Genomic DNA, 19,257 nt, shown 5'->3' with positions numbered 1-19,257 from the left:
GCAGCAGTTCTGACAGTTCCATTTTTATTATTCTACGACAGCCGGAACTCTTTAGAAAGAAATGTGACGGACACGGAAGGAGCACACAAAATTAAACATAGTAATACTCCCCGAAGCAATATAAAATATAAATAATTGTACATGGACAGAGTGCACAAAAAACACCAACTACTACAGCAATAACAACAACAACAACATCAACAAGAAGTTATAAAATGTCCTTTTCGTATGTTCCACTTCATTTTACATCTTCATTGAGACTCACAGATAGGCATGCATTATGTTTGTGAAATGCAGTGTGCCATGTTTTGATTAAACCCGTCAGCGAAGCGACAGGTAAGAACAGCTAGTTCTTCCTCATCTACAACGGATACTTCTGGATTCTACTCAACCTCTATGTAGTTTTTACAGATGCCTGTCTTAGTGCCTCACTCCAGTCAACTGTGGTGTTCTATCAGTAATGCAGCTGCACCATGTGATCAGGACAGAATAGACAATTTGAAAACAGGGTGGAATGTCATACAACGAACGACTGTAGATTTGACATGAATTTATATTTTATCACTCGTGTTTCGACCCGATATTCTTTGTGCTGTTTCCTGGAAGGACAGAAGTAGGATTCCAGCTCTTGCTAGTAGAGCATTCTTTTTCTTCATTGCATATAACTGTGTGGTGTTAAAGAAGTTACCATTCTCCCTGATCATGTAAATGAACTAATGAGCATGTCAAATTGAAGGACTGGAAGTACTGGATAAACAGAAAGACACAAAAGATGATCCGCACTGTATTTGACAGGTTCATAAACAAAGTCGTGCAAAATTACAAGACCAAGGAGGCTGTAGATGTAGCATTTCATCAAAGGCTTGATTAGCCAACATTAATTATCTTTGCCACCAAAGGTGAATGCAGGTTATGTTTTCACACCTGTCTGTTTGGTTGTCTGTCTCTGAACAAGATATCTCAAAAAGTTGTGGACGGACTCGGACGAAATTTGTGGATAGGTTGGCTATGTGACAAGGATGAAATGATTAGATTTTGTTGAAGATCCGGATGCTGATCTGGATCTGAATTTTTCTTAAAGTGATTCTTCACCATTGAGAGATGGGAGCAAAAACCGATATACATATTGTAATGAAATTGTATCTAAGTTGAACCCAGGGTGTTATGCTCTCTCCAACCACTGAGAGGCGTCTATAAGAACTCGGACGGCCATCGCTCCGAATCATTCCTGTGACATTTAATCATAGACACGTAGACTCGAATGGTGCGTATATGTAGATGATCTAGGCTTGCTTGCACTGATTGATAATTGCTGAACTTCTCCTTGATTATATAATCCTGATGTATTGCTTGATCGTATTTTACAGGATGTTGCCAGATATCGAATTGTCATTAAACCTACTATTAGGACAATGTTGTGGATTTGACTTTCATTACAATTAATGACAATTCGTCTCTTTGTCTGAACGAGAACAAGAGGCGAACGAGAGCGACATGAGGAGTCACAAAATGATCCAGGTGCCGATCTTCGCAGCAGACCCTCAAGCGGCGGACGCGGCTGCCGAATTGACACACTGGCTGAAAATCTTGGACAACCAATTCAAGGCTCAGGAAGCCGTCACCGATGAAAGAAAACTAGACGTACTGCAAACAAAGGTACACCACAACGTGTACCAGGCAATCGAACAATGTGTAACGTTCGATGCAGCCGTGGCAGAGCTGAAGCGTATTTACATTAAAAAAAACGAAGCGCGGTCTATTCCCGGCATTTGCTCGCAATACGATGACAACAGCCCACGGAGACTTTAGATCACTTTGCTCAAGACCTCCGACGTCTACTGAACGAGAGTGCCCCGGAGGTACGTACTCATGAACAAGTCTGTGATGATCTTGTTCGCGATTCTTTCATCGCCGGACTTAGGTCCCCAGTTGTCAGACAGAGACTTCTTGAAGAAGCCGATTTGACACTCGCCGAAGCACTACGGCTATCTCACGTTTATACCCAAGCACTGGAACAATCCGACGCGTATGAACATCCATACGTCACTGCGGGGACATCTCGACAAACCCGACCAGAGAGAGCTACCACCGAGGTCGTGGATGCAGCCTCGGCACCTCCACCGGAATCGGAGACCCCGGCCACTCCCGAGGATCCCGATCCGGGCTTGACGGCAGCCACAGCAGCTGGACCCAAGCCCGGAAGTAACGCTACGTGCTATTTCTGCGGGAATCGGAATCATCTCAGGTCTGTTTGCCCAGCTAAAAATGTGACATGTCATTTGTGCTCAAAGCCGGGTCATTTTGCAAAAGTTTGCCGATCGTCGCGCGGCAAACGAGCCCGCTCGATGATGAATGTGCTTATCGCCGAGCCAGCGGACCGAGCGGTGCGTGGGGTGCCTCGCCCGACTTTGATGGGGATCGCCCCTTCCCGTGGACCCCTAGCTGAGAGCTCAACCTTGGTGAGACTCGTCACGCCAACTAAACAAGTGGCGCAAACACGACAATATGCGGTGCGACCGTCCTTGGCCGGCATTCCTCCGACACCCTGCCAACTTCCTGGATCGGCCACCCGAACGGCTAATGTTGGCTTTGAAACTCAGCGCGTGACACGAGCGCCATCCGGAGGCTGCACGTATGATCTACAAGCTACTGCAACGGCACGAAAGCTGGGAACTTCACGCGTGGCACGTGCGCCCTCTGGAGGCGGCACGACTGGCCTACAAACGATTTCAATGGCACGAAAGACTTTAGCTGGCGTTGGATCCACACGCGAGGCACGAGCGCCTCGCCTTGACGACTCGATAACTACAGGTCCACCTGGCCTGGCTCATGCTATAATCCCACTTATGATCGAGGGAATTTTTGCTAATGCTTTGATCGACACAGGTTCCACGGATAGTTATGTTGATTTTCGACTTGTGCAAAAACATGGATGGCCAATTCTTGGGACAAGACGCCGAATCTTTATGGCCTCTCAGGGGGCTGTGGGCAAAGTCTCCGTGGGCTGCTCAGCACAAAAGGGGAATGTCGACTGAAGCTTGTGATTAAGGGATGGATGTTTCCAGATGTGCATCTCATGGTCTTACCAGCATTATGTGCAGAAGTTTTGCTAGGACATGATTTTCTCAGGCGACATGGACGCTTGGAAATGGAGTTTGGTGGCACTGATACTCTTGCTGTGTGTGCACTTGCAGGGATGGAAATTGAGCCGCTGTCGCTGTTCCCCAATATGACCACGGACTGTACACCTGTAGCGGTTAAATCGCGACGCTACTCACGAGCTGACGCGCAATTCATTGCAGAAGAAACGGCCCAGCTATTAAAGGAAGGTATCATAGAACCTAGTCGGTCGCCATGGCAGGCCCAAGTTCTGGTGGTACGAAGTGAAGCGCATCGCAAACGCATGGTAATCGACTATTCGCAGATGATTAATCGGTTTACACAGCTGGATGCCTACCCCATTCCGGGAATGGACTCCCTGGTTCGACAGGTGGCACAGTATTCGGTCTATAGCACTCTCGATCTACGTAGTGATAATCATCAAATCCCCATCTCCGAGGCTGATCGCATCTATACAGCATTTGAATCGTGTCATAGGTTATACCAGTTCACCCGGCTACCTTTTGGGGTCACGAACGGGGTCACTTGTTTTCAGAGGGCTATGGACGACCTCATCGCTAAGGAGAACTTGACCGATGTCTTTGTATATCTGGACAATCTCACGGTTTGCGGGTATGACCAGGAACATCATGATGCTAATCTGAAGCGCTTCCTCGAGGTCGCGCAGAGGTATCGCTTAACTATAAATGAGGCTAAATGTCGTTACTCTGCTTGCACGATAGATATTTTGGGGTACACCGTGACCCATGGCTCTGTCGCTCTGGATAAGGAGCGTCTGCGACCCTTGCTCGACATGGCCCCGCCCTGCGATCGTGTTTCGTTGAAGTGTGGTCTTGGGCTGTTCGCTCATTATTCTAAGTGGGTTCAAAATTTCTCCACGAAGCTCCGCCCACTTGTGGACTGTGAAGCATTCACCATGAGCCTTGCCGCCAAGGCCGCTTTCCATTGCCTTAAGTCCGACACCCCTGGCGCCACTGTGGCGACGATTGACGAAAATAAATCTTTTGTATTGGAAAGTGATGCATCGGATCATGCAATAGCTGCAACTCTCTCCCAAGGGGGGCGCCCTGTGGCCTTCTTTTCGTGAACTCTCTCCTCCGCTGAGCGGAGACATTCGTCTGTCGAAAAGGAGGTGTATGCCATCGTCGAGTCGATTCGGCGTTGGCGTCCCTATTTGCTCGGACGATGCTTCCAAATTATCACAGACCAACAGATCGTTGCATTTATGTATGACACCCAGCATGCTCAACGCATTAAGAATGAGAAAATCACTCGCTGGTGGATCGAACTCGCCAATTTCTGCTACACAATCACATATCGCCCTGGGAGGGATAACCTGGTTGCCGACGCCTTATCGCGTCCGGCTACGTGTGCGGGCCTCATCTCTTTGGAGGACCTGCGCGCTTTGCACAACACTTTGTGCCATCCCGGGGTGACAAGTTTCACTCATTTTGTGCGCAGTCGTAACTTGCCCTACTCGGTTGAAGATATTCATCAGATCTGTCGTGCTTGTTCTGTATGTGCTGAACTCAAACCGCGTTTTTACAACCCTCCTATGGGAACACTGGTCCGAGCCACTAGGCCGTGGGAGAGATTGGCGATGGACTTCAAAGAGCCACTGCCGGCATCACCGGCATCGAGTAACTCTCGTTACCTGCTCACTATTGTTGATGAGTTCTCGAGATTCCCTTTTGCTTTCACGTGCATAGATATGACAGCCGCCACGGTTATCCGGTGCCTGCAGAACTTGTTTTCTATGTTTGGGAATCCGGCCTACGTGCATACCGATCGGGGTGCGGTGTTCCTGTCCCAGGAGGTGAGGAACTTCTTACTCCAGCATAATGTCGCTTCTAGCTATACCACTCCATACCTACCGTAGGCAAATGGACAGGTCGAATGCTTCAATGGTATTATATGGAGAGCCGTTACGCTAAGCCTTAAGTCCCTCGGCCGAGGCCTAGATAAATGGGCTTGGTCATACCTGCGGCACTGAACTCGATCAGGACTTTACTGGGTACGGCTACCAACCAAACTCCCCATGAATGGATGTTTCATCACCCGAGGAGTTCGGGTAGTATCCGATCTTTACCTGGTTGGCTTGCAGAGCCGGGACCGGCTTATCTCAAACGTGCAGATCGCATGAGTAAGTATGACCCACTGGTGGATAAGGTGCAAGTACTCCAAACTAATCCCGAGCATGCTCGTGTGTTGATGTCTGACGGACGCAAGTCAACTGTCTCCGTTCGCCACCTGGCCCCTTGCGGGGAAATCGACGAACCAATTTACGAGTCTATGGACTCTCCCATTGCTCTGCCTATGGAGCATCTGCCGGCCATCTCGCCGCCAAATACACCCCAACCTGTAGGCTCTGTGGTGCCACCTTCGTCACCTGACTTAGGCGGCTACTCCGACGCAGGGGACTCCGGACTTGGGGATGTAGTACCCGGACCCGTGCTGGAAGGGATATTCGTCGCCCCGATCGCTACGGATGGACCGACTGACATGGACAGACAATCGTTGCCCCTACTATTGCTGCTGCGTGCTTGATTCCTGCCTTAGCAGAAGTGTAGTTTTAACGGTGGGGAGAATGTAATGAAATTGTATCTAAGTTGAACCCAGGTGTTATGCTCTCTCCAACCACTGAGAGGCGTCTATAAGAACTCGGACGGCCATCGCTCCGAATCATTCCTGTGACATTTAATCGTAGACACGTAGACTCGAATGGTGCGTATATGTAGATGATCTAGGCTTGCTTGCACTGATTGATAATTGCTGAACTTCTCCTTGATTATATAATCCTGATATATTGCTTGATCGTATTTTACAGGATGTTGCCAGAGATCGAATTGTCATTAAACCTACTATTAGGACAATGTTGTGGATTTGACTTTCATTGCACATATCATATGTATAGTATATATATATACACTACATGGCCAAAAGTATGTGGACATGCAAAAATCAGACCTGTATGTAACCATCGAACATTTCATTCCAAAATCATAGGCATTAATATGGAGTTGGTCCACCCATTGTTGCTATAACAGCCTCCACTCTTCTGGGAAGGCTTTCCACTAGATGTTGGAACATTTCTGCGGGGATTTGCTTCCATTCAGCCACAACAGCATTCGTGAGGTCGGGCACTGATGTTGGGCGATTAGGCCTGGCTCGCAGTCGGCGTTCCAATTCATCCTAAAGTTGTTCGATGGGGTATGTATGTCATTGTATGCTGTATCATTAAGATTTCCCTTCACTGGAACCAAGGAGTCTAGCACCAGCCATGACAAACAGCCCCAGACCATTATCCCTCCTCCACCAAACTTTACAGTTGGCACGATGCATTCGGGCAGATAGCGTTCTCTTGGCATCCACCAAACCGAGATGGTGAAGCGTGATTCATCACTCCAGAGAACGCGTTTCCACTGCTCCAGAGACCAATGGCGGCGAGCTTTGCACCACTCCAGCCAGCGCTTGGCATTGCGCATGGTGATCTTAGGCTTGCGTGCGGCTGCTCGGCCATGGAAACCCATTTCCTGAAGTTCCCGACGAACATTATTGTGCTGAAGTTGCTTCCAGAGGCAGATTGGAACTTGGTAGTGAGTGTTGCAATCGAGCACAGATGATTTTTACACGCTATACGCTTCAGCATTCGGCGGTCCTGTTCTGTGAGCTTGTGTAGCCTACCACTTCGCAGCTGAGCTGTTGTTGCTCATAGAAGTCTCCACTTCACAATAACAGCACTTACAGTTGACCGGGGCAGATCTAGCAGGGCAGAAATTTGACGAACTGACTTGTTGGAAAGATTGCTTCCCATGACGGTGCCACGATGAAAGTTACTGAGCTCTTCAGTACGGCCCATTCTACTGCCAATGTTTGTCTATGGAGATTGCATGGCTGTGTGCTTGATTATATATACCTGTCAGCAATGGGTGTGGCTGAAACAGCGGAATCCACTAATTAGAAAGGGTGTCTGCATACTTTTGGCCATGTAGTGTATATATGGATATATATAAACAGCCACGTGAAAAAGTAAGTACACCCCATGTAAAGTTTTGACTTTTTCAACATATTTCAACATACAGCTATTTGATCTTCGTTTCAACAATATTGATAGATAAAGGTGATATAATATAACAAATATCATGAAACATTTACATTTTGTATTCCATTATATAATTTAAATAAACATAAATGCAAATTTCGCATGTGGAAAAAGTAAGTACACCCTTGGCTCTAATAGGTGGTATTGCCCACTTTGGCAGAAACAACCTCAAGTAGGCGTTTCTTATAACTGTCTACCAGTCTCTGACATCGAATGGGAGAAATTTTTGCCCACTCCTCCATGCAGAATTCTTTCAGCTGTGCGATGTTTGAGGGGTTTCTTGCATGCACAGCTCGTTTCAAATCCCCCCACAACATCTCGATGGGATTTAGATCCGGGCTTTGACTTGGCCATTCCAGAACCCTCCATTTCTTCCTTTTCAGCCATTCCTTGGTGGATTTACTGGTATGTTTAGGGTCATTGTCATGTTGCAAGGTCCACCTTCGGTTGAGCTTCAACTTTCCCGACAGATGGCCTCACATTATCCTCAAGCATTATCCTCAATTCTCTCAATAATAGGGTTGTCTTCTTGGTGTTCCCATCTCAGTTCTCGTCCCATGATGATGTGACAACAGGTTTAATCTCTCCATGCTCCAGGGCTGTCCATACATGGTGCAAACAACAAAGATCAGCATATGTCTCAGACTGTTAATATTATCATTTTTAAAAGCTTCAGGTAAACGTGTACCATGCTGCGAGAAAATGAGTCCAGATGTTGAGCGTCTCATTGTTGAGCTGGAAAAGGCTGAGGATGCAGTCCGTTATTGAACTCCTTGGAGACCTGTAGCCAGATATAATGCTCTCCTCCCAAAAGTCCTGCAACAGGAGAATGTATGTATTGTCCTGCAACAAAAGCTGCTCAGATTACGATTTGCTTGATTGTGCAATTGTAATGAACTATTGGGCACAAACTACAAACCTATATACGAGGTATGTATCCAATAAAAATATTATTCCTCCCAGAAACCGGGTGACCTAACCTGAGGTTCGACTAAGTAGATGAGAGCAGGAGTTTGCAATTTGTTCAGGGTGTTGATAAGTCACTTACTCTTCATGAAGGACACCGTAGGATCTTTAACATCCATCAAGTAATGCTACCAGATGGGACGTCCAATTTAACATCCATCAGAGGGATGGTGCACATGTCGCCCTGCCTGTGAGACACCAGGATGACAGTTTCTAGGTGGCTCCAGATTCGAACCCAGGCTATACAGCACAGAGGCATACAACTAGATTATCCTACCAGCCTCAATCAAATTGGATAAGGATTCCAAAATGTGTAATTTATATCCTAACAATGCTGGAAATAACATTTTCATCAATTGTTATGTAGAACTACCAGAGTTACCCGGCGTTGCCAGAAAAATAAATAGTCAGTCACGTGTGTGTAGCGGGCTTTTTATAGTCAGAGGAAGCCACGCCCCTTGGGCACGCCCATAGTCTAAATCTGAAGCGCCCCATGTTTTAAGTCGTGAAAAGTTACCCCCCATGGACTCCCTCTTCCCTCTCTAAGTCACTTCCTTAGGCTGTCCATGAGGCACAACCGAACAAACAGACGTTCACAAATAGGGTTATAGATTTGATAGAAGATAGAAGAGAGAAGAAGAAGATAGAAGAGGAAGATAGAAAGGATAAAAGAAAGAAGAAGAAGATAGAAGAAGTAGATAGAAGAAGATAGAAAAAGAAGATAGAAGAAGGAGATAGAAGAGGAAGATAGAAGATAGAAGAAGAAGATAGAAGAAGAAGATAGAAGAGGAAAATAGAAGATAGAAGAAGAAGATAGAAGAGGAAGATAGAAGAGGAAGATAGAAAGGATAAAAGAAGGAAGAAGGAGATAGAACAACCATTCTGAGTATTGCGCTGCAATACATGTCCCCCACCGGCAGTCTGTCGTCCGGAAAACTGTTGGGGAAATTACCAAAGTTCAAAGTGCCATAACTTTGTCAAAAATGATCGAAACGTCGTGAAGTTCGAACTTTATCTGTAACTTATCATGAGGAAACCATGCACCAAGCTTGAAATCATTAGCATTTAGAGTTTAGAAAAAAAAAGTCCAGAAAACTGTTCTTTGCGTGATGGACTGACAGACTGACAGACGGACAGACTAGTGGGGGTGGCAAGTGGACACCTGTAGGATTTTCATGATGAGAAGGTGCCACCTATTTTAATTCATTATCTAGGTACCAAAGTACATGAAAATGCATGTTATCATTTTTGGAAGTGTGGCAGATGGCAGCCATCTTGGATTTCAAAATGGCCGATGTTTTGCCACTATTCTTCGCTTGCCAAATTTGCCAAAATGCCAAATTCTCAATTTTGAAAGCAAAATGATAGGTTTTCATTGTTGTTAACACTTCAAAATGAATATAAGTAATATTTTGTTCAAATTACATACGATATCACCCATCCTGAAATTCAAAATGGCCGCCAAAAAGTTACAAATTGCATTAAAATTTAAGGGCCATGGTCGGATCAACAGCTTCATCCTAACATTGACCCCAAGATTTAACCGGACGTGGTATAAATTTTGATATGAGAAGAAAGCTGCTATTCTTCTCATTGACCCTGTGAAATTGTAGGGCTGCAAGATGTTTAGTTTGGATTTTGTACGCCAAAACTTGCTTACTATTGGTCAACCAATTAGTTGAACCACAGTATTCTATGGGGCTTGAAAATGCACATTTTTAACTCTCTTGTCAAAACGATTGAAATACCAGCATGAAACTTCACAGGTGGGTTAGAGGGTCAAAGCCATTCAATCAATGTGAAAACTGCATGTGATGAAATCGGACCATCCCCCTTTAAATATTGTGGTAACACGTGTTATCTAAAAACGATACCTAACGGTATTTTTCTCAAACTTTTTTTGCACAGTTAGACACTCACCTAAGCAACTGGTACTCAGATACACACCTTAGCTCGTATATAAAACGATAAACACAGTCACTCACTTCTATGGACATGTATAAATATCCATTTCAGAGGATAACAAATTTATGAGGTGCAGTATCATGTGCTCGCAGTACCAGCACACACCCCACATACCCCAGACACAATAGCCACACCCACATATACTATACACACCTTGCAACTGCATGTCCAACAAATGCAGTCTTAACCATGAAGAATGGAACTACATGAACTTGTTGCAAGTTTGCTACTTTCATAGCCGAATTAAACATCATCATCATCATCATCACTGTTCTCTTCATTGTCAGAAGCAACTTCGGGGTTAGAAGGAGCATAGTCGCACAGTTCTTCCCCTTCACAGCATGTACAAAATTCTGTGCAAAACAGTCCATTCTTTTTACACTTGCATTGGTGACTGGAACACCGGGTCCGACCACATCCGCATTTCACGAACTGTGTGACGGCATCTGGAGCTGGAGGCAAATGTGTCATCACTGGTATGAAAATTCCATCGACCAAATTCCAGCCATAGTTCTCTGGAGATGGTATTTCAGGGAATGCAACAATGTCATTATACCATATCATGGCTTGATAATGTGCTCTGGCAATGGCATGTGTGAGTGCAGCTTAAGTTGGGGGGAAGATTCTCTGCTTGGGCTTGTTTCCGCTTAAAGAGCCACCATCTTGCATCTGCATAGTTTGTTATTTTTGTTGTTCTAGGAAGATAGAGCTGACATACATAAGCTTCAAGAGCAGCACTTGTTGCTTCTGAGACAGTGCTTGTCGCACCAAGTTGGGACAATGCTACAACGATGTCATGATTGTCAACCAAATGATCTAAAACCTTCCAGCATGTTATCTTGCCTTTGCCTGCAAACTTTCCGGTAATATCTGCCCCGGACAATGCATGGAATCCAGGAAGTGCTGCTGTTTTAGATGGCCCCAAAGTTTTATATATTGGTCCAAGTTTGATTACTCTCTGGTTGTTTCCTGTACCAGTTACCATACTAGTGTCTGCTGCAAGATTTGGATAGCGCCTAATAGCCAGAACCAAGACATCCATATCAGGAGAATAGATTCTCAATAAGGTAGCACCGTTGTTGGTGGCATCAACAGCATGTAGCATGAGCTTGGTATCTGCTACTTCTTGGGAACTACTTAATAAGTCAACGCTCCGATGTGAACTTTCTGCTCTGTCACGCCATGCAACTACAACACGCTTTCAGACAAGAATCTGGCAAGGTCAGCTTTCTTATCATTCATAGCTATGAACAGGTCCCATACCACAGGGAGTGGCACATGTGGACTGTCAATCATCCTTCGTATGGGTGTTTTCTTCCAAACACGCTTCTTTCATGTGAATGCCTTGATAGAGCCATGTGATATCATATCACATGGCTCTATCACATGGACATGTAAGCACAATTAAAAACAAGTACTGTAACTTAAACTTACCTTAGTAACAATATATGCTGTGATCACTTTGCATGACAATACAGCAGAAACTTCTGTCCAATGCCATGTGCTTATGGATGTAGTAGAGGCAGCAGGTAACGCAGATGCTGCCCTCTATAGCTAATTATTTGTTACGGATACTCAAAAGGGCCAATTTATTTAATATATTATTGTCTGTTAGAAGTAGCATCCCAGTTTCTTAGAAATAAGAAAAAAATACTCCATTTCAATGGATTTAGAAGAATATTTAAATAAATAAACAGCTAATTTCAAATGGTGGCCATTTTGAAATTCAAAATGACCTTATAATTATTTTAAATATGCATACAATAAATCATAATGTCTCTCCTATTCATGTTCACTCACATTATGGGATAACATTTTGATATTATTTTTAAAATATGAGCAATAATTGTATTCATTGAAGAAAAAAGCATGATCATGCAGCCATTTTGGAATTCAAAATGGCCGCCATTTGACAGCTCCAAAATTGGCAACATCAATTTTCCTGTTCCTAGACATATTTAGAACATATCCAAATAGGTGGCAACTTCTCATCATGAAAGTCCTGTGGGCCCATTGTCTAGGACCACTTGCCCACCCCCCCCCCCCCCCCACTAGACTGACAGACTGACAGACGGAGGGACGGAGTGCGAACCTATAGTCCCCTCCGATGTACACCGGTAGGGGGACTAATAAGTAGATAGAAGAAGAAGATAAAAGATAGAAGATAGAAGAAGATAGAAGAAGAAGATAGAAGAAGAAGATAGAAGAAGAAGATAGAAGACAAAGTTAGAAGATAGAAGACAAAGCTAGAAGACAGCCTATTTCCATTCTTACCCAGTACGCGTGAAGTGAAAAGCAGGGTTAAGCAATTGGGCGCTTGCGTACGTATGTATGTGTCTGCATTTTGTTAAGAGTGTACATCGAAAACCGTTGAACAGAGGAAATTGAAACTTTACCACATGTTACATGACCATTTGCGCATATTACTTGGACTTGGACTACTCATCCAAGTAATATGCTCGATATCAAATGGGCATTTAACATGTGGTAAAGTTTCAATTTCCTCTGTTCAACGGTTTTCGATGTACACTCAATGTAATGAAATCGTCATCCAAATTACGACACTGATGTTATTCGCCTCATGGCCGCTACGCGACCCTTTCTCGGTTCCTATATATATATCAGCGCGGACAGGCGATGTAGATCCATCACCACGATGTAACCCTAGCGATGTACCTTTAGAGCTTCTCTGGGCTTCCCATAGAAAGGTAACGTGTCTGCAATATGTATCAAAGCTTTTATAGTCATACAGCCTGTCCGCACCTGTATTCACCTGTATGTATTATTAATACCATGTTTATTGGTTTCTCTCTAGATGATGTTGAGAACGAATTACGATTAAACCTACTTTGGGTTGCTGTTGTATCTTGATTTTCACAACACTTAATCGTAATTCCTCTCCTGACATCGCTCCTGCACTGCTCGCCTCGGAGAAGAATGCCCAGCGGAGGACCCGTCGAGCTAGCTCCAGCAACGGAGCTCCGACTACTCTCGCTGCCGGCCTGCCTCGAAAGACGGGACGTCGCAAGCCTTTTCGCGGGACCGCGTCGTCAAAAAGCGACCTGCTCTCATGAGACCCGAACGCCAGAGCAGGCGTGACGGACTCCGGCTCGATGCCTGGAGCACGATGCTACTGGGCAACGTCCTGCGGCTGAAACCCCGTCGGAACGACGGACCCGCTTGGAGCCGCCGGCCTACCTGTCCGATCGCAGCTCGGAAGCGCTAACGGCTCCGTCCGAGGGATTCATCCTAGATATGCGTGCCTCGGCCCGAGTTGAGATTCCCACGCGAGTGATCACGTCTCCCATGTCGGCCATGCCTCCACACGGCCGGCACACTCCGACCACTCGCTACTCGGTGGAACCATCACCGCCGCGCGAATCGCGCACCGCTCGTCGGACTCACGCCGTCACGACCGGCTCACTCCGACCACTCGCTACTCGGTGGCCCATCTCCTCCGCACGAATCGCGCACTGCTCGTCGGAATCACGCCGTCACGACCGGCTCACTCCGACCACTCGCTACTCAGTGGCCCATCTCCTCCGCGCGAAGCGCGCACTGCTCGTCGGAATCACGCCGTCACGACCGGCTCACTCCGACCACTCGATACTCGGTGGAACCACCTCCTCCACGCGAATCGTCGTGCACTGCACCCATCGCGTGCCAATACTCTGGGAGGCCCGCAATCCCATCCTGCTTCCGAGCACCTCCTCGCCGCGAATCCGAACGTTGCTACGCGTGGATCAAAAGAAGCCACACGTGGCGACGTGTGGCACGTTCCAAAACCCATCGCGGCCCTCTCTGCGGCCCAACACCGGCGATTCCTATCGCCGATCGACGGAACCCCTCTTACGCGCGAGTCACGCGCCGCACCGTCGCTGGATGGAATCACTACAATGCACGACGCGCCAGTTGCGCGCGCCGCATCTTCGCTGGATGAACCCCTTTGCATGCGGTTCCTCTCGCGGGCCCTACTCTGTGAGGCCGGCGATTCTGATCGCGGCCGTCGCAGTCCCACCTGCATGTGGCTACTTCCCGAGGCCGACGAACTCCGCTGCCCGGAATCGCCTCAATGGAGGCTCGCTTGGCACCATGCGAGGACTCGTCGCAGCACGGATGAACTTCTATGGACCGCTGCCCGGAATCGCCTCAATGGAGGCTCGCTTGGCACCATGCGAGGACTCGTCGCAGCACGGATGAATTTCTACGGACCGCTGCCCGGAATCGCCTCAATGGAGGCTCGCTTGGCACCATGCGAGGACTCGTCGCAGCACAGATGAATTTCTAAGGACGTCGAGCGGGACCTTCATAGCCTTTCACGGCACTCGGGTTCTGCTTATGATGGTTGTTCGTATACCTGGCTACCATGTGTAGTTCTTCGTTCGTTCTTCTTCGTTCGTCTTCGTCCTTTGTTTTTTTACTTGATTTCGTGTTCCCGCTCTCAAACGGCGTTCTCGTTAAACACCTGCGACCATTGTAATCATGCTGTGCATGGAATGTATGTTGACCGAATGCTATGCTATCGTTCCTTTTTACACACCCCGCGTTTCACCCAATTAATTTAATTTGATATGCTGTTGGATTGAGTTAATGTGATGTAGAGCAGGCTTGACGGACCGAAAGGCCCCTCTTCATCCTTCATGCTCAATGCACCTCAAATGAGATGCTACTTCAGGGCGTTATATGTATTCGCTCCTTCGTCGTGCGGTCTATCGCTGCCAAGCGTGCTCGCCCCTCGACTCGGCGGGCTCACCCGCACCGGATCAACAGGCCGAGCTCAACTTTCGGTTTCCCTCGTACGCGGTGCGCCCTAGATGTTACTGTTACTTTCACCGTCGGCCGGGTTCGTATGCCGATCTCGAGCTCGCTCGAATGCTGCTGCACGCGAGACGTTAGATTTCGGTGTGCTACTGTACTCCGTCTGGGGGATACCGCTCAGCTAGAACTCGCCGTTAAACCCGCCCGACCTAATTGATGACGTCATCGACTATATCACGCGTTCGCTTTACAGCGTCATTAACGTAATGGCGTGCTTCCCGCGATCTCATCGGGGATTCGTTTACCTTTCAATGTACCTTGATAACTACGTACAATTTGACCTTTACGTAACGACGTGACCTCAGGGTCGAGCGCCAGCACCGTTTAGGGAGTACACGGTGACACCGTACTGCCTGCTAGCCCTTGACTCTGGGCTCGTTGTTATCGGACAGAGCTCTTGCCTCGTCGTACATTTCGAGACTGCGAGACGCCTCGTCTGATTTCATTTCCCTCTGCCCCAGTCTGACTGTGACTCAGCCTGACCCAGACTGTGAAGGTCGTCTGTCTTCGGTATGCAGCGCGCTGCAGCCACCTCCTTAACAGATGTTTGTTTAGTCTACCACGATATGCTTGCGGTTTGTGGATAGTATGTCCAAGGGATATGACCATGTTGCTAATCTGCCGCGCTTCTTTGAGGTCGCGCTGGTCTCACTTTACTATGTAGCTAATCTGTCGCGCTTCCTTGAGGTCGCGCTGGTCTCACTTTACTATGTAGTTAATCTGTCGCGCTTCCTTGAGGTCGCGCTGGTCTCACTTTACTATGTAGCTAATCTGTCGCGCTTCCTTGAGGTCGCGCTGGCCTCACTTAACTATGCACGAGGATACGTGCACATACTCCCTACGCACGATGGATAGTTTTCTGGCCCCTGCGACCTTTTCTCGACATGGCCCCTCCCTGTGATCGGGCCACCTCGACTCTTGTGGGGACCCGGGAGGTTCTTGTTGCTCGCCCGGGTGGCGACTCCCTCCTCGCCCCTTGTGGTTTAGTTATGCGATGAGCCAATTGATTATGAAAATATTTTGTGATAATCTTTTATTGATTTTAAATATACAATTAATCAATCAATTAGTGTACACCTCTCCCTCCCAATGCAGCCTCAATGAGCTGCACTGCGGTATTGCGTCCGTGGATGGACGATCCAACTGCGGTCCGGCTGGATCCGTGCCATGCCACGTTGGCGTTAACTGGGTGGATCGGTCGGACATCCGGGATGGCCAATCCATCCGGGCCATCTCTGTGCCATTGCGTCCATGGATGGTCGATCCATCCGCGGTCAGGCTGGATCCGTGCCATGCAACGATGGCGTTAACTGGATGGATCGGTCGGACATCCGGGATGGCCAATCCATCCGGGCCATCTGGCGTGACAATCATGGCAATCAATCATAACGATCCGGGACGACGCTGGGACAAACATGGTTTGTCCAGCCGGGACTCTCTCGGTCTGCCGATCTTCTCCGATCCTCCGCGCGCGGTGCCGATGGACAAGCTTGCCATATGCATCCCGGCGGTCCTGCGCGCTTCGCTGGAGAGGCGCGTTTCGACCGTTTGTGCGTCGTCGTAATCGGCCATGCCGGTCGTCCAGGCAGCCTTCAGAGGCCGCTCGTGTCTCGTGCGATCGCTGCCAACGGTAGATTCGCGTGCCGCTACATGCGCTTGTACTGCGTATGTACCCTTGGGAGCCAGGGCGGGTACAGACCTACTGTAATGGTCTTCTTACTTACTGTTATGGTTTACTGAATTACACGTCTGCCACACCGACACATCTGCCTGTAATGGTCTTCTTACTTACTGTTATGGTTTACTGAATTACACATCTGCCACACCGACATCTGCCTGTAATGCGTTGCTTTGCGTCGTATGGACAGTCGCTCTTCGTCATGGCACACCTTATGTAATGAGTTGCGAATCTCAAAGGTACACCTTATCCATCTAGCTACTGTGCCGTTTCTCACTGTTCAACGAGGTACACTTATCTACTCAGACTACCCCACAGGAAGACTACTACTACCCACGGGCTCAACGTCTTCTCCCTGGGATGACCACTGCTTGCTCGGTCCGATATCTTCTTGACTGGGACTTCCTCCTCGATATATCTATAGCTAGAGATTGATTGCTAACCAGGCTAACAGGCTGAAATGCAGTAACCCTGCCATCGGGATTGATGGCCCCTTGGACGTTCGACCGGCAGTGACATCTTTCCAATGTATTTCGTTCTTTGCATTCCTATGTATTCCTCTGTATGTGTCTGCTGTTCTTCACCGCCGAGTTTGGATCTAAGCGCGGGGAGAATGTAATGAAATCGTCATCCAAATTACGACACTGATGTTATTCGCCTCATGGCCGCTACGCGACCCTTTCTCGGTTCCTATATATATATCAGCGCGGACAGGCGATGTAGATCCATCACCACGATGTAACCCTAGCGATGTACCTTTAGAGCTTCTCTGGGCTTCCCATAGAAAGGTAACGTGTCTGCAATATGTATCAAAGCTTTTATAGTCATACAGCCTGTCCGCACCTGTATTCACCTGTATGTATTATTAATACCATGTTTATTGGTTTCTCTCTAGATGATGTTGAGAACGAATTACGATTAAACCTACTTTGGGTTGCTGTTGTATCTTGATTTTCACAACACTCAATATGTGCTATATCAAATTGAAACTTTACCACATGTTCCATGACCATTTGATATAGCGCATATTACTTGGATGACGCCCGATCCCATCAGAACGTACATGCTGAATTAAACAAAGCTAATACCCAGAGATTTAAAAAAACAAAACAGAAAAGTTGGCTTGCACCAAGTTCCTTCTCAAGATTGCGTGGGGTACATATTCTATGATCATATCATATGATAATGGGGTACATATCATCTAGTTAAACTAGGAAGTACAAATGGTAGTTTAATATGTGGTATAAAACCGAGTTTGCTTGTTTCTTTGCTTGCTGGATGCCTCTACTGACCAGGAGTATGTTTTTAAAGTACTTAATACAACATGATTACATATATTAGCATGTGAGTACATCTATTAAGTACACACTATTAGATAGTGAGTACGTCCTTTAATTATGTACAATTTGAACAGGAGATGTCCATCTAGTATGTACTATTAGAATGTGAGTAAGTCTATTAAGTACATACTACAATGTGAACATGTCTATTAATTACCTACACAATATAAGTACATCTATTATTTAGTAAAATATAGTTCTTGCTGTGAAAGTGCTCTTGCCATGAGTGTGGCAAACCACTTTAGATCCAAAAAATAGAGCTGTATCGAATTTACTCAATTATTTAGCTTGAGCCATTCACATTCTATAGTTTATCAACTTTAAATTTGCATTCTCTACCTATTGCCAGAGGTTGGGTAAACAGCTCATCATTCTACAAAAGTATGATGCATACTATAAATTAATAAGAGATAATTTGTTGACCTATAGATAAATAAATGGAACCTCGTTGGCCAGAAATATTTGTAGGTGGTCGTTATAGATCCAACAGTGTCTTTCACGTAGGACAGGAGAGTTATCATATGAAATCTGTAACAAATAGCAAATTCCTGCCACGTCCAGTTGAACGTCAGGCCTGCGACCCCAAAAACTTGGGCCAAAAACTTTCCCCCACCAACCCCACAAAACAGTGGGAATGACTATACAGCCATTAAAATAAATAGAGAGAGATAAGACTATGGAACAAAAACTCCAGCACTTCCCATTTGTATTCATAAGGATCACCCTTTCTCGACTAACCTTTGGAACTTCGTGGATTTCCATCAAGCGAGGAAGTTTCAGGCTTAGCATTGTTGCCGCGAAAGCTGCATTTGAACCTCGTGGTAGCTGTCAGCTGGCTGTGCTCCATACCTAGCTGTGCTCCATACCTTTGAAGTAAGCACAGACACGTTTGTTTTGAGGTTAGCAAGCTCCATATTGTTGGAATTGCCATAACGAAGCATGATCCAAAATTTTCCAACAAGACACGTTCTGGCATCTTAACAGAGAGAAAAAGAAAAAAAAACTTCAATGCACGTAACGAGTAATGAACTTGCTGAGAAAAAGTTGCATTCTTCTCATGGTTATTGTCTATCCCTCATTGTTTATATGCAGATACTTCAAGGTTTCCAATCTCACGGAGCTTTACAAATTGTTGTACCTCCTTTTTACATACCCATTCAAACCTCCATTTTGAAAATGTTTCAGAAAATGTTTCCTGAAGTCCTGATCCCTGCCAACAAATTTAACCAATTCAAACAAAGTTTGTGCTCCAACTCGTCTCGCCTTCG

At 46.5% G+C, this 19,257-nt stretch overlaps 1 protein-coding gene across 2 annotated transcripts in view; it reads right to left on the bottom strand.

The window, feature by feature from the left end:
* Nucleotides 1-19,257, bottom strand: part of PAQR5 (progestin and adipoQ receptor family member 5) — a 49,456-nt gene that overhangs the window by 11,029 nt on the left and 19,170 nt on the right. For both annotated transcript variants that reach the window (XM_068107961.2, XM_068107960.2), the window contains exons 2-3: nucleotides 18,728-18,855; nucleotides 7,911-8,038 (exon numbers count right to left, since the gene is read on the bottom strand). In XM_068107961.2, the coding sequence (XP_067964062.2) occupies nucleotides 7,911-8,038; nucleotides 18,728-18,778 (179 nt within the window). In that variant the 5' untranslated portion in view covers nucleotides 18,779-18,855. The remainder of the gene's footprint in view (nucleotides 1-7,910; nucleotides 8,039-18,727; nucleotides 18,856-19,257) is intronic.

The sequence above is a fragment of the Myxine glutinosa genome, chromosome 2 (assembly GCF_964187855.1).
Source record: "Myxine glutinosa chromosome 2, kmMyxGlut1.1, whole genome shotgun sequence".
Lineage (NCBI taxonomy): Eukaryota > Metazoa > Chordata > Myxini > Myxiniformes > Myxinidae > Myxine > Myxine glutinosa.
Note: the sequence above shows the minus strand (reverse complement) of the source record. Positions and strands in the feature narration are given on the sequence as shown.